General features: G+C 40.5%; 1 protein-coding gene across 7 annotated transcripts in view; it reads right to left on the reverse strand.

The window, feature by feature from the left end:
• Window positions 1–7,482: 7,482 nt before the first annotated feature.
• LOC131356028 (zinc finger protein 521) overlaps window positions 7,483–14,976 on the reverse strand; it is a 134,686-nt gene continuing 127,192 nt past the window's right edge. For 6 of the 7 annotated variants that reach the window (XM_058394761.1, XM_058394759.1, XM_058394758.1 and 3 more), the window contains one exon: window positions 7,484–8,763. In XM_058394761.1, the coding sequence (XP_058250744.1) occupies window positions 8,731–8,763 (33 nt within the window). In that variant the 3' untranslated portion in view covers window positions 7,484–8,730. Of the gene's footprint in view, window positions 8,764–14,976 lie in introns of all 7 variants that reach the window. The other variant, XM_058394760.1, reaches the window with a different exon arrangement.

Here is a 14,976-nt window from a genome sequence, read left to right on the forward strand (position 1 = left end):
AACCTTTGTTTGCTGTTAAACAGATATGCTAGTCAATTGTTCTTGTATATTATTTTAGGTCATGGTTAAACTGAGTTAGCTAGCTAGCTAATGTGCCTAGCTAATGTGAGCTTGCTAGCTAGTTAACTAATGTGACCTAGCTACTACCTATCTACTATGTTAACAAGCTAAAGCTTATTTGGTTTACTAATATTTTGCCAAGCTTTTTGGTGTTAAATAGATAGGCTAGTCATTTGTACTTCTATATTGTCTTAAGTTATGGTTAAAGTGAGTTAAATAGCTAGCTAAGGTGCCTAGATAATGTGAGCTTGCTAGCTAGTGTGACTTAGCTACTATCTGGCTACTGTGTTAGCAAGCTAAATCTTATATGGTTAACTGATTGTTATCTTAAGATAGCCAGCGAACTGTCATGAAGTGAACACAGGTCTGGTTGTCTTTTAAATATAAAGGAGAATGACTCTGTTCTGTACAAGATTCCCGTCGCTTCCTTTTGTATTCAAATCCAGCTTAGTGACGATGTGGCTACGAAGCCAGCTGGCTTAAGAATGGGATAACAACAAGGCTGTTTTTAAAATTCACTTCAGCTCAGTTTAATTAAATTTCATTTGTGCAAGTGCTTTTGAATTCAGGTGTTGTCACGAAGCAGCTTTACTGAAATCTGGGTCTAAATCTAGAGTGCTAATGAGCGAGCCAAAGGACAATTTCCCTGAGAATGACACAAGGAAGAAACTGCAAGTGGAAACTACTCTGTTTCAGATGACAGGTTTTAATAATTACAGTACAGTGTAACCAGCATACACAGTAAGGTCAGTAGTAACATGTTAGCTGTGATGCAGAATCTTTCAATTGTTTATTATAATGTGTATAATTTGACCCGTTTCAGGTGCCTGCAGACAGATCTGTCTTTACCCCAAGAAGTCAATGCATTATTGTCTAACTAATTCAATGCCTCATAATTAGTTGAAACTGTGTTGGGAAATGGCTAAATTACCTGTCTGATTGAGGTCATCTGCCTTTTTCTTTTCCCCCTCATTAAGTCTAGGGTGTTTGGAAATATTTCAGGCCTCAATGATGAGTTTACACATTTTGGATGAGATGGAAGGAAGAACATAATGAAGCATCAGTAATAATAACAGGGAAAGTGGTCAATTAGCATCATGGACCACAAAAAGAAAAAAAGCTGAGTCATCAGTTAAAGCCTTTGTCAATTAATTTCTATTGTTAGCTTCTCACTATTAACAGGTTCACTGCACAAATTACAGCCATCCACTGCAAAAATAAAGAGATTTCAGGATGGGTTTATGTTTTCTGTCCAATATGGTCATTGTTACAAAATGGCTCTCAAGGACAATGTACTTATTCCAGCATTGAGCTAGCTAGCTAGCCAGGCTGTGAGCAACGGTTGTGACAGCCTCTAACTGTAAGAAGAGTTATTTGTACTTAGCACAGTGTAATATATATATATATATATATATATATATATATATATATATATATATATATATTAGTAAATACTAGTAGTATATATAAAGTGTAAATTTTACAATTCAGGATTTAGCCACCTGTCTTTAGTTACTGCTCTCATAAGCCCTTGGTTTAACCAAAATGCTAAATAGCTGGAAGGTAGTTTGACCTAGCTACTGTAGCTATTGCCAATATATACCCTTGCTGCAATGCTAACTTATTAGTTAACTAGGACTGGTTAGCTAGATTTTACTAACAGTTTTCCTAAATTGTAAATGATTAATAAGTCTTTTTAGTATTTCTCTGGCACATAAGTTAGATGGCTGTGAAGATGCAAAATACAATTGATCATTAGCAGGCAAAACAACGAACAGAAGCATGATAATGAGGCACACAGAAACCAGAACTTAAGTAAGGGTCCTGATTAAGGGGGAAACAGCACAGCTGTGAGAGCTCGTCACAAGAGAGTCATGTGACATGCAGGGGCAAATGGGTAATGTAGTCAAACAGTGATTTTGACATAACCATGACATGCAAATATCCACTTCTAGGTCCATATTTAAGTGAATGAATGAATTATATAATGATGTGCTATGATTTTAGCTGCTCAGGGAATACATTGAGTATGTCAGTATCTGTCTGTATTGAAAACGAGGTTTCTATGATGATAGATTACATATGTTTAAGACATAGAACAGGAAATCGTCAAACAACATTTATTTATATAGCACTATCAGTGATCGGGACTATCTTTTTGAGGTTTTTTTCCACTGCTGTCTATCTGAAGCTTTTGGCAAAAGGTTTGAGCAGGAAATTTTAATAATTGTGTGTCATTTATCACTTCTTTGAAGTTTAGGCCATGGAGTCAAAGATAAAGAGTAAACTTTGTCTTTTCAGTGCACTTGGCTCTCACATCTCATCAGTACTTCCCCTCTGTGCAGATCATTTCCTCGCTCTGTTTCTTACTCTACTCACACTGCCAACTCTAATGGGATTTAAAGTAGCTTTCACCCTGACAAGTATGAATCGCATACCATCACTTCCTGCTAGATTCGGTATGGAGCAGTGGAAAAACACACCTGTTCTGGAGGAGCTCGAGTCTCCTGGATAGTGTGACGGTAAGAGACCGTGAAGATGGTGCTAGAGGGCGACTCAGCCCTCTGGCGTCGTAGTTCACTAGTGGAAAGATAATTAGTTGTCCGGGCAGGACCTGAGGGCTTAAAAGTGGTCGGCATCAGAGGAAGAGTGCGAGAACAATATGATCCAGAGGCATTCAAAGTTTGGCAGTGTACAATGCATTTGCTGCACATTGCATGTGAAACACAGTGTACTTGTTATCTGGTGTATTTGTAGTAATGCGTGGGGGTGGATGTGCTCACCACTGCCAAGTTTCTCTGAAACTCCTCCAGGACCTGAAGGCGATATTCACAGTTCTGGGCTTTTTTCCCTCCAATTATCACCTGAAACTTATTCTTGTGTTTCTTTTTTGTGCCTGCTGAGGAAGTTCCACTACACTTAAACCTCTGCAGAACTTCTGTGTGGCCTTGCAGAGTTTAGACCCAGGTTCTGATCTGTGCCTGTGGTGATGAGTGCTGGGTTGAAAAAAAAAAAACTGAAAGGGCTCTGTCTCAATTCAACTTTAATGCTAGACTGTTGTAAAATGTTACAGAAATCCAGATGTAGATTTCGATCCCTAATGAGCAAACCAGATGTGACAGTGCAAAAAGAAAACTTTGAAACGCTTGAGAGGAACAATTCTAAATGGAGCCCATCCTACAATGTGTACTGGACTGACCATAGGACAGCATTTATGATCACAGCAGGTACAAGATACATAATATTTCCATTCAAATAAACAAAGTCAAAAGTATCCTTAAGGGGTACAATAAATCTTCAACCAATAAAGGTTCAATAAGCCCATCAGAATAGTTCCTGGTATAGTTTGTAGTTGCCAAAAACAACTTGTTTGCAATTGTCAGTCAAATAGTTCCTGCTAGTGATGAACCACACCCATGCCTCTAATGGTACTCATTCTTGTTTAAAGACCAGAAATTTGATGCTGGAGCAAGTTAAATTTTGCTGATTTAAAACACTCTGTAATGTTGCATTATAAATTTTAGCATTCAGCATTGAAACTGCACAAAAAAACCTGGACCAGGACAGATTCCAGGACAATGGAAAAAGTACCTTTGGTGATTTAGTCTTGAAGCTGAATAACACTCTCAGTAACTGAGTAACAATAACATAAAAAGAATCCATCTACCTCCCTTAAGCTTTCTTTGGTTTGGCCCACTAGGGGAACCCGTAAGAATCCTCTATAGATCCTTAAAAAAGTGTTTCCCTATCAGTGAGTGTTTTACTTAGAACCCCTGAGAAACCCTTCTTACTATGAATGTATAATGATTATACCTGAGAATACAACCTCTATGGAAGCGTTTTGAATAGTGCCTTCAATAACCGTCATATTTTACTGGATCCCTGGTGAATGGACGAATGTCATGGATGAATGAGTCAATAAATTCAATCTTCACTGACAGTCCTGCTCACATTTTCTCCTTGTCTGTCTCTCTAATCATGATAGAGATCTCATTAGCCTTCAAAAGGATTTTCAGTGACATTCAGGTAAATCTGTAGGGCATCGCAGCTACCCAAAATTGGCGTAGGCCATGTATCCAGTCCATGCTTTCTGCCTCCAGCTTTTGATTTGTAGATCTGTTCAGATGCTTCTCTGCAGGCTGACATGGCCCTGTGTGATGGCATGTGCCAGAAAATCCCCCACAAACCCCTTGTTTTTGGGAAGCGACGAGACAGGCCACCGTCTCCCATGCACATGCTCAGGCGACAGACATTGCAACGGTCCTGCTCTCGCCTCCGCGAGCGCATTTAATTAAATCACAAACACGAGCAGGAGGCCACCACCCGCTTTAATGGAATGGATGAAGTGGGCCAGGATGCCGTTGGCAAACACGAAGAGCTGGATGCCTCTGAATACCCTTGAAGCTTATTAAAAGTGCCTGGCAACGTTAGTCGCTAACTATGTCACTGCCAAACGCACATTCAGTTTAATGGTTAAACTGGGAGAGATGGACTGTAACATTTCTGATGCGTGCTCAGGCATTCGGCTAACTTCAAACAGACTGTCTGCATCACAGATGTGCAGCGAGCTCCGTGAGGTATCTGATGCCTCTTTACCTCTTTATTTCAGAGAGACACTTTCCACTTAGCTACAATTGGGTGATGAGTAGTGACATGAAATCTCTGCAGGGCCAGTATCAATAGATCAGTGCATCAGTAGTTACCAGCAAAGGCATGGATTGAAAACTGAGATGCTCAGTTTCTCTAAACACAATGAGATGCACAACTCAGTTTAACCCTCCAACACACCCTATATATTTTATTTAACATCATCTGTACCACATTTCCAGTAGTCTACATGTATTGAATGTTAATTTGTACCTAAGGTAGCCAAATCCATGGCTTATACTGTACACCAGTGTCTAAGCAGAATGAAAATAAAGCAAATCCCATATCTCAGATAGAGAGGAAACAGCTGGCATTCCCAGATTGTCTTGAGTTTTAGCTGTGTTGGTGCCATCCATAACCACTGGGATTGAGCACAGAGGGGCAAAATGAAGTGATAGACTGTCAGGAAAATGCACCATAATGCAGTGGAACAGAAATACAGTGCTAACATTAATAAAAGATACTATAGCAACCTGGAACATTTTATGCTATTAATGGAATTCTGATTTTAATCAAATAAACCAAATTAAATAGATTTCATGGCAAGATTCGGGTATAAAGGGTATAATGCTAGAAACCCTGCAGTACCGAGAAACCCTGACATGAAATCATATTGAGGACTTCAACAACTAACTGATAACTAAGTTGAACCATGTTAAAGTGCTCTTTAGTGAGAGTCTACAATCACAAGTTCCCAAAAACCAGATCCCCACAGACCGACTCTTTCCATATAGCCTTGTTGAACCTTTCCAGGCATGCCATTTGACCGTCCTCTGGACCTGGTTCTGCCACCCGGGAGTGACACAGGAACATCCCTGTAGCTGAGTTGGGGACTTACTTCCCTGTAGCTGAGTTGGGGACTTAGTTTTTGGCATGGTGTTAGAAATTTTCCCCAGTGCTTGGCACCCTTGACTGGAACACCACAGTGTTTCTGGACCCTAATGATGAGTGAGGTTAGCCAACTATTTGTTTATGTGAGACAGCTGAGGGATACACGTTAAGGGTAGTGTTCAAAATTAAATGGTACTGGGGCAGTTCACTGACAGAATATCACTTTAGTAAGATTCTACTACCTCAACCAACTGATAACTGATAACCAACTGATAATAGTAAAGTGCTCTTTAGTGAGATTCTACAGTCTCAAGTTTGCAAACACCAGATCCCAGGGAAACGACTATTGACCAAGCCCTACACCAAGCCCTACTGAACCTTCCCAGGCTTACCGGTTGACACTCCTTTGGACCTGTTTCTGCTACACATGAGTGGCAGGAATGTAGGAATGTCCCTGTAGACGAGTTGTTGATTTACTGCCATGTAGTTGAATTGTGGCCTTAGTTTCTGGTAAGGTGTCTGAAATTTTCCTAAGTACTTGACACTCTTGACTGGAACACCACAGTACTTAGTGACATTGCCTAACTATTTGTTATTAACTATTTGCTATTAACTGGTATGTAAAGCAGCTGAGCAGGGACACATGTTGAGGGTGGTTTTCAAAATGGAGTGATGCTGGAGCAGTTCACTGGACCAACAAGTGAGTCAGGGGAATTCATCTACAGTATGAATTAAGAGGATCAGAAGGAGCTTTTAAATTTTACCGCTATGCTTTTTGACTTGTTAGGGACCCTGGCCAGTAGTTGCAAGTTGCCTGTGTGAGGCTTTAGTTTAATAAGTAAGTGAGGCAGTTCTTGAGAGTGCTTCCTTGTATGGGACATTGGCATCTTTTGCCATATTTTGTCCAGATTAATTAGGGTGATGCAGCTTGGTTTAGTTATTTGTGCTTTATACAGTAAGTTTCTATCAGGACATCTCCAGCACCCATGACCAACTACTGTATGTTTTGCAGAACAAACCATGACCTACAAACATAACCCCCCAAAACTAAACTTCCTAAATTCCATAGAAGAATCACAGACACCTGACACTATCACAACACCCTAAATAAAGACGAACAAACAAGAACTCTCTGTGAATTAATCATCAATTTGTATTTGCTTGATCAAACCATGCTATATTTTCTCATGCACTGTTATTCTGGTTCTGACATTGTTTTCCTATCCTTTGTAATTCTGGAATTTACCATATTGTTGATATTTGCTGATCACCTGACATTTGCTTGTTTTTTGGATTATGTATTTGGACACTGTTTTGGATCTGTCTGCCTGGTTCTTCACTACAACTTCAAACTACACTGGCATCCATTTCAGCAATCCTTACCTGACACAAAACACAAAATCTGTAAAATCCCAAGTCTGTCGAATCTATTCTTTTTCGGTGTCAGTGGTAGATAGTAGGTGTTCTGTACAATATGGTATAATACGTATCATTATACCACTTCACTTTGTTAACATAACACTTACCAATTCTGCCTTGTGTAAATACATTTCGAGCTGGAAGAGAAATTATGCATTTCACATTATATTGGGTAAAAGTATATAGTTGAGAAACAATTTTTGCTCCTTCACCTCCTACTCTCAGAAAAGCATGCTATCTACGATGAGTCCTCCCACGTTTTACACATTGCTTTTCAATGACTCCCATAAGGCCAATATTTTCACTGCCTTACTTGCAGGAGGCATTGAATTGAATAGAATTGAACTGAACTGAATTGGATTGTGAGTTATTTTCTCAAGGATTATGAAAACATCTGGACATGACCTAATATTGAAAATATGCAAAAATCAAATATATATAAGGAAATGCAGTAATTACATAAAGCAATGTGATTTCACACATACAGAACATCACATCACTCCAGTTTTCTTCATACAATTTTAATGTTTTTTTTAATGTTTTCATCACATGAGAACACAAAAAAGAGGTCTAGCAAATTCAGACCCCGGTTAATATTTGTATATAACATTTTTCCCCCCCGTTAACACCAGAAGTTGTCACCCTTGTTAAAAGTTTGATTTCCCAAAGTCTTGTGGCTGAAATGTCAGTCACTTGTCAACGCCTTTCGAACATGAACATCCATGAAAGTATGGAGTGTTATACAAAAGTGCATTTCAGGTTCGACTAATTCCAAACTGGCATATACCAGAGATCCATGAGAATACTGTACAGATTACCATGTCTCACAGCATGAATAGAACAATAGCATAGCGACAGAAATGACTCGGCTCGGCTTACTCGTGGACAAAGGGTAGAAATACTGTTTTTTTTTTTCTCGTTTTTTTTTCTGACCAGAACCTCACCATATAATCAAGTGATAGCAGCCAGAACAGACCCGAAACAGAGGATACATTTATTCCCCATTGGATGTCTGACAAAAAGGGGAAAAAAAAACAAAGAAAGGACAACTCCAGTCATATCCAGCCTTCAGGTCAGGGGTAAACATTAATAACAGAAATGTACAAGTGTGGAGAGCAGTTTCTCATCCAGAGGGAGGGAGAATGAGGAATGGGTCCCATCTGTGAATCCCTGCCAACCCAAAGAGTCTTTCAATATTTCTTTTAACACAAAACTGTTTTTGCATATATCAAGTATCCCTTCTGTCATTTTTTTTTTCTTTCAGAACATTTGTGATACACAATGTACTCCACATATTTCAGCTGAGGTGTGTAGTTTTTGTAAAAAGTTTTGCTCAGGCCATGCTGGTGATCAGGCATTTCATCCCACGGCTCGAGAGGGTGCATCACAGACAACCGGATGTGTATCAGCCGTTAAAAATCGTCCACCTGACGTCAAATGTCTCTGGCTGACGATTTGTCCATTTATAATGTTTTTTAAACAAAGTTTAATACTTTTTTTCCCCCTTGACAAACAGTATGTACAATGGCGACCGCAAGAACGAAGAGCTGACGGACAGCAAGACAGAAAGAACAGTATTTACAAACATGTCGGATTAACAACGTAGCAACATCGAATTTCACAAGGATATGTCCCGCTTCTCATTTTTTTGTTTAACTGAAATTTTTGAAATAAAAAATTTCAGTGCAAAATCGACCAAAAGAGCACGATGACTGGTAGATCGGAGTCTGGATGTAGTTGATGAGACTCTTTCTGTTGAGTTGATCTTCCTTGTTAGCTGCTGCTGTGCTGGCTCAGAGTGTGATTCTGCAAGACAGGAAAAAAAGAACAGATATTTAATTATTGCTCATTTAAGCTTTATGCTATGTTTCCTTTTACTTTCACAGAAATGAACTGTATATTTCTTTAATCATAACATGCTAGCACAGGAATATCAGGTTCTGTACAAAAACCTTTCCTCTTTGTAATCCATTCACCTGAATAAAGCTGCCTTATTATTTTTCTGTAAACAGGACAACAGGAATCAGGAACTGCGTGCACGTCATCCAACCAGACTCGTTAATCGAAGGAACAATGCTGAATGAGAAAATGTGTCTGACGGACATGTTTGGCGTTTCCATTATCTAAATCCAATTAGTTGAGAAAGGAGCTGAATTTGCATGGGGATCGATAGAGCTAGGCCCTGTGAGGCAGCAGGTATGGTAGAAAGCACGGAAACATAGCAGGTGACGTGCTAGAGCTGTCAAACCCCCTCAAACGCCGACGTCTCAATCCGAACGCAAACGCCCAGGGATCGATGGCTGTGGCCATGACAACCAGCCAGGAGCTGTGTCTTTCTCATACAAGCAGAATGAGGTGAATAACATCATAATTTCTTGGGTTTTGTTTTCTGACAATGGCACTTTAACGCCAGCTGATGATCGCTGTTAATTAATACGTCCAATCCGACTCGAATCCTTGCATGCTTTCACTGAACCATGACGCTCAGCGGTGTCGGAAAACACTGTATTAAATACGGACACTACGGTATTTAATCCAAACAGTGACTATAATATGGAGCCGAAATGGTCCAGAGTGAAAAACAGTGGGCTCTGAAAATGAAAAATCGATGTGAAATGAACAATAAAGGCTGGGTCATTTGTTACCTCCAAATGATTAGGCTCTTACTGTTCATTTTTCATTGATTTTTCTTCCCTTCCAGTCTTCTCTTCTTTGGTATCAGATATTAATATGCACAACCGAAGCAAAATTTCAATTTGATTTGAAAAACAAAACAAAACAAAAAAAAAGACAAAACAAAAATACCTTTAGATTTATCAGCAGAGGTAACTGCATGCAAATTACAAGTGTTTTGTTTATCCTCCGATCTAGTTGGAATTATCGAGGCATGAAATCAAATGGTTGGGGAAAATCAAAAGCGGCAAAACACAAGGAAACAATCTTCAGAGATAACACACCAACGCTGATTAAGTGTATACACAAAGACACACACACAAAAAAAAAATCCAGATACACCTGTGTGCACTAACAAAAGCACAGGCGCACAGAGAAGCGGTGGGCAGTGGCGGGGGAGCCATGCAACACGGAGGGAAGGGAAGTGTGGACCGGGGGGGCAGTGGAACTGGTGTCCCTGGTGGGCCGAATCCAGGTCATCTTTTGAAGTGACTGCTAATCCCTTTAATGCAAACTACATGCCCCACTTGCTGTGCTCGCTCTAAACCGCGACCTTGGATGCCTCGAACTGGCACGGATTAAGTACACCTGTCACTAGGTTGCCTTATTAGTACCAAATAATATACAGAAAGAAAACAACATTGAGGACTAAACATCAGTGCAAAATGTGACTTTGTTTCTTTCACGTAATAAGGCAGACATACAACATTGTTTCTGTTGGTTAAAATTGTTAGAACACTGTTCTTCATCTAGTACAGGTGATGTGACAGTGAATACAAGAAACATTTTAAATATCAACATTTACCTCAGATACATTGTTTAATGACCAAGAAAAGTCTTAATACGTTTACAAAGATGCATAACACACCCATTATTTAAGTGGTTAAACTTGTGAGAGTCTTGTTATGCAAATGAAGCTACAATTTAGCTAGCTAGCATACACCTAATATGTTGTTCATTCAGACATTTGAGGGAAGTTTTTACATTACTAAAATACTTCATACCTGTAAAAAAAAAATGACACAAAAAATTATAATATAATAATATGGTAACTTCTCAAGTGGTTAAACTTCAGAGCACAATGTTGCTAGATATAACTGAGAAACAACATGCTGAGGACGGGAGCTACAATTTTGCTAGCTGGCATACAGCCATTAGGTCTTTTATTCAGACAATTAAAGAGGCAAGTGACAATATAATGTAGAACATGAAGATTTTCCTCAGATTTGTTGCTAAATTACAAAGGAAATGCTTCAAACTTATGAAATGAGACTGAAAGTGCACTTGCTTGCTCGCTAACTACTTGCTAATTACTCGAATACGTTCACTATACATGAAGTTACATTTGCGAGAACACTGAATGTACCACACAGAAGAGCTACAAATTAGCTAGCTAGCATAAATCTGTTTTGTGTTTTATATGGACAATTTAAAAACAATATAGGATGTTAATTTGCCTCAGATTTGTCGTTAAGATTGCTAATAAAGTACTTGTATAGCTTAAATTAGATTGTAATTGCACTTATATTTGTAAAACACAGAGTACTAACTGAATATTCATGGTTTCTATTGGGTTATAATGAGATTTATATCTCCACAGTACATATGAAATCATTCTATTTTATTAAATTGGTGAATGGATAAGACAAATAAGGTGTACATGTATGTATAAATACAAGGTTTGAAAGTATTGCTGTGTCTATTCATGCAAAAAAAAACTGAAGGTTGGTGTAAGTAGAAATAAGTGGACTCTGGAATTAGATTGAAGTACATAAAACCTAATGTGGCTTTCACCTTCATGGTCTCTCCAGCTTCATGCTGCCAAGCACAATCCCGGTTTATTCACCTTCATCCCTAAATCCACCTCACACTTCCATTTTCCCCTGCTGATCTAAAAAAAAAAAAAAGCATCTACTCAGGACGCAATGATGCCGGGACAGGCAGGGTAATAAGAAGTTTTGATGCCAGGGGCAGGGGCAAGGGGAAAAAAAAAGTCAGTGTGTGAACGAGGCTGTGTTCAAACTCTCACTTTCATTCCACTCTGAGTGACTGAGGCAGACATTTACCGACAGAGGCAGCGAGAAACCGAGGGGGGGAGGAAGAGGCTTTCTCCTGAGACCCCCCACCACCACCCCCCACCCCAAACCTTATCCTCCTCCTTCACCTCCTCCCCTGGTGGAAAAAAGGAAGGAGCGGAGCTGCAGCTTCCTTAATGAATGCGGTCCATTACCCATCAGCCCCGCTTGTCGGCAGCTCCCCAGCCTCAGCGGCCTGGGGCTTCAAATGGCAGGATATTGACACGCGGCACCGCAAAGTGACTGAGCGAGTGTGTGCCGAGGTGTTTGTGGCGTGTGGGGGCGGTGGGGGGTTTGGGGGTTGAGGGAAAGAACGTGTGTGTGTGTGTGTGTGTGTGTGTGTGAGAGAGAGAGAGAGAGAGAGAGAGAGAGAGAAAGAGAGAGAGATCGAAAGGGGAGGGACAAAGAGAGAAGAAGAGTGTGTGTAGGTGTGTGAGTGTCTGCCTGCATTATTGTGTACAGGCATTTGTTGCTGTGTGTGTGTGTGTGTGTATGAAGTGCATGCCAAGACCCCAAAGGGATGCGGCTCCTTGGATATAATGTAGGGCTCGCAACAGCTATTAAAGGGGAAAATAAAGCCTCATGGGGGAGCAGTGGTCTACCTCTTCCTTTAAACATGTGACGAGCTCTCCTCTCTCTCTCTCTCTCTCTCTCTCTCTCTCTCTCACTCTCTCTCTCTCTCACTCTTCAGGCATTCTCAAGGACAGTGTTAAACGACTTCAGTGGCAGCCATGCAGGCTGGAGAGAAGGGGAAAAAAAAGAAAACAGAGGAAGAAAGACAAAAGGGAAAAGACAAAGCCTGCCTCTGCGTCTGAAGCTACCCAGTGTGTTTTGGCGAGATCGAACGACAGCACCGGTCTCGCTCCGAGCATCTCAATTATTATCTGTATTAAAAATCTAAATACCGGAGTGTGTGTTGCGCTCATTCCGTCAGCTGTTCTCATAATGAATATATGGCGAGTGTGTAAACATGGCGGATTCAATTCAGAAGAGCGTATTATTACACCCACTCTAAATTACTATCTACAGAGACACGGCACGGCCTAGAGACAGAAACAAATCAATACCGCAGCGAGAAACCTAACACAATGAAAGCAGCGCGGTTCTTGCATATGCATTCGCATCTACACAATCTCTGATAACTCACAATGCAGTTTCCAAAGGCAACTCATTTTATATTAAACAATAATCTCATATTTACATGTTATATTAAAAGACCCACAATTTCATATGTACTTACGTGGATTTGTTCCAAAGCTGTGTGTGTGTGTGTGTGTGTGTGTGTGTGTGTGAAATGTGAGCTTTTTACAGAAAGTGCTTTTTCAAAAACAAATTATGAAATCTGTGTCACTGTGACCTTTTCAAAACAATCACACAATGACTGAATTCTGGCAGGATATAACATCTACAAACAAAACACTGCATTTCACTGTGTTCCTCTATCACTGTGTTCTTCATTACTGTGTTCTCTAACACTGTGTTCTCCATCACTGCGCTCTCTAATACTGCATTCTCCATCACTGCGGTCTCCATCACTGTGTTCTCCATCACTGCGTTTTCCATCACTACGCTCTCCATCACTACGTTCTCTAATACTGCATTCTCCATTACTGCGTTCTCCATCACTGTTCTCTATCACTGCATTCTCCATCACTACGCTCTCCATCACTACATTCTCTAATACTGCATTCTCCATTACTGCGTTCTCCATCACTGTTCTCTATCACTGCATTCTCCATCACTACGTTCTCCATCACTGCATTCTCTAATACTGCGTTCTCGCTCACTGCATTCTCCATCACTGCGTTCTCCATCACTGCATTCTCTAATACTGCGTTCTCGCTCATTGCATTCTCCATCACTGCGTTCTCCATCACTGCATTCTCTAATACTGCGTTCTCGCTCATTGCATTCTCCATCACTGCGTTCTCCATCACTGCATTCTCTAATACTGCGTTCTCGCTCATTGCATTCTCCATCACTGCGTTCTCCATCACTGCATTCTCTAATACTGCGTTCTCGCTCATTGCATTCTCCATCACTGCGTTCTCCATCACTGCATTCTCTAATACTGCGTTCTCGCTCATTGCATTCTCCATCACTGCGTTCTCCATCACTGCATTCTCTAATACTGCGTTCTCGCTCACTGCATTCTCCATCACTGCGTTCTCCATCACTGCATTCTCTAATACTGCGTTCTCCATCACTGCATTCTCCATCACTGCGTTCTCCATCACTGCATTCTCTAATACTGCGTTCTCGCTCACTGCATTCTCCATCACTGCGTTCTCCATCACTGCATTCTCTAATACTGCGTTCTCTAATACTGCGTTCTCGCTCACTGCGTTCTCTATCGCTGCGTTATTCATCACTGCATTCTCTAATACTGCGTTCTCCATCACTGCATTCTCCATCACTGTGTTCTCCATCACTGCGTTCTCCATCACTGTGTTCTCTATCGCTGCGTTCTCTAACACATTCTCCCTCAATGTGTTCTTTAACACTATGTTCTTCTTCATCACGTTATCCCTCACCATGTTCTTCTTCACCCTGTTCGTCTTGACCATGTTCTTCCTCACCATGTTCTTATGTTCCCTCTTACCACATTCACCCACACCATGTTCTCCTTCACCAAGTTTTCCCTCCTTGTTGTGTTCTCCCTCACCATGGTCTTCTCCACCATGTTCTCCCTCACCACAATCTCCTTCACCATGTTCTCCATCACTGTTATGATTTGGAGATGATTTCTGGGTTTCAGTGTCTTCTCCAACGATACAGGTTCTCTAAAGCTCATTTCCTGTTCTTCCCTCATCCCCTTCTCAAATTATTATTTTTAAAAAACTCCAGCAGTCAAATCTTCACAAATGCTCCAATACTTTACTCATCCTTCTCTTTTCCTCCAGTCTTTCTCAGTCACTGATTTCCTTTCACACCATTACATCATTTTATTTCAGTTTGTTGATGTGTTTTGTGTTTGGGGGTCATGGCTGGAGGTTTGGGTCGAGATAAAAAAACAAAACAAAACAAGCAAACTATGTTACAGTCAATCAGCACTTCAGTTAGTGTCCATGCAAACAGGTGCAATTTTTCTGAAGTGTTTTATGACTCAGCTGAGGGATGAGAGAGAAAGAGACACACAGAGAGAGAGAGAGAGAGAAAGACAGAGAGAGAGAGAAAGAGTACATGGCTGGGAAGCTGCTGTTGATTTATTAAGAGATCGTTAGTTTTGGCGGCTCCCATTTCTCTGGTGCTTATCGATACGGTTGGGCGA

Source organism: Hemibagrus wyckioides, linkage group LG07 (genome assembly GCF_019097595.1).
Source record: "Hemibagrus wyckioides isolate EC202008001 linkage group LG07, SWU_Hwy_1.0, whole genome shotgun sequence".
Taxonomy (NCBI): Eukaryota; Metazoa; Chordata; class Actinopteri; order Siluriformes; family Bagridae; genus Hemibagrus; species Hemibagrus wyckioides.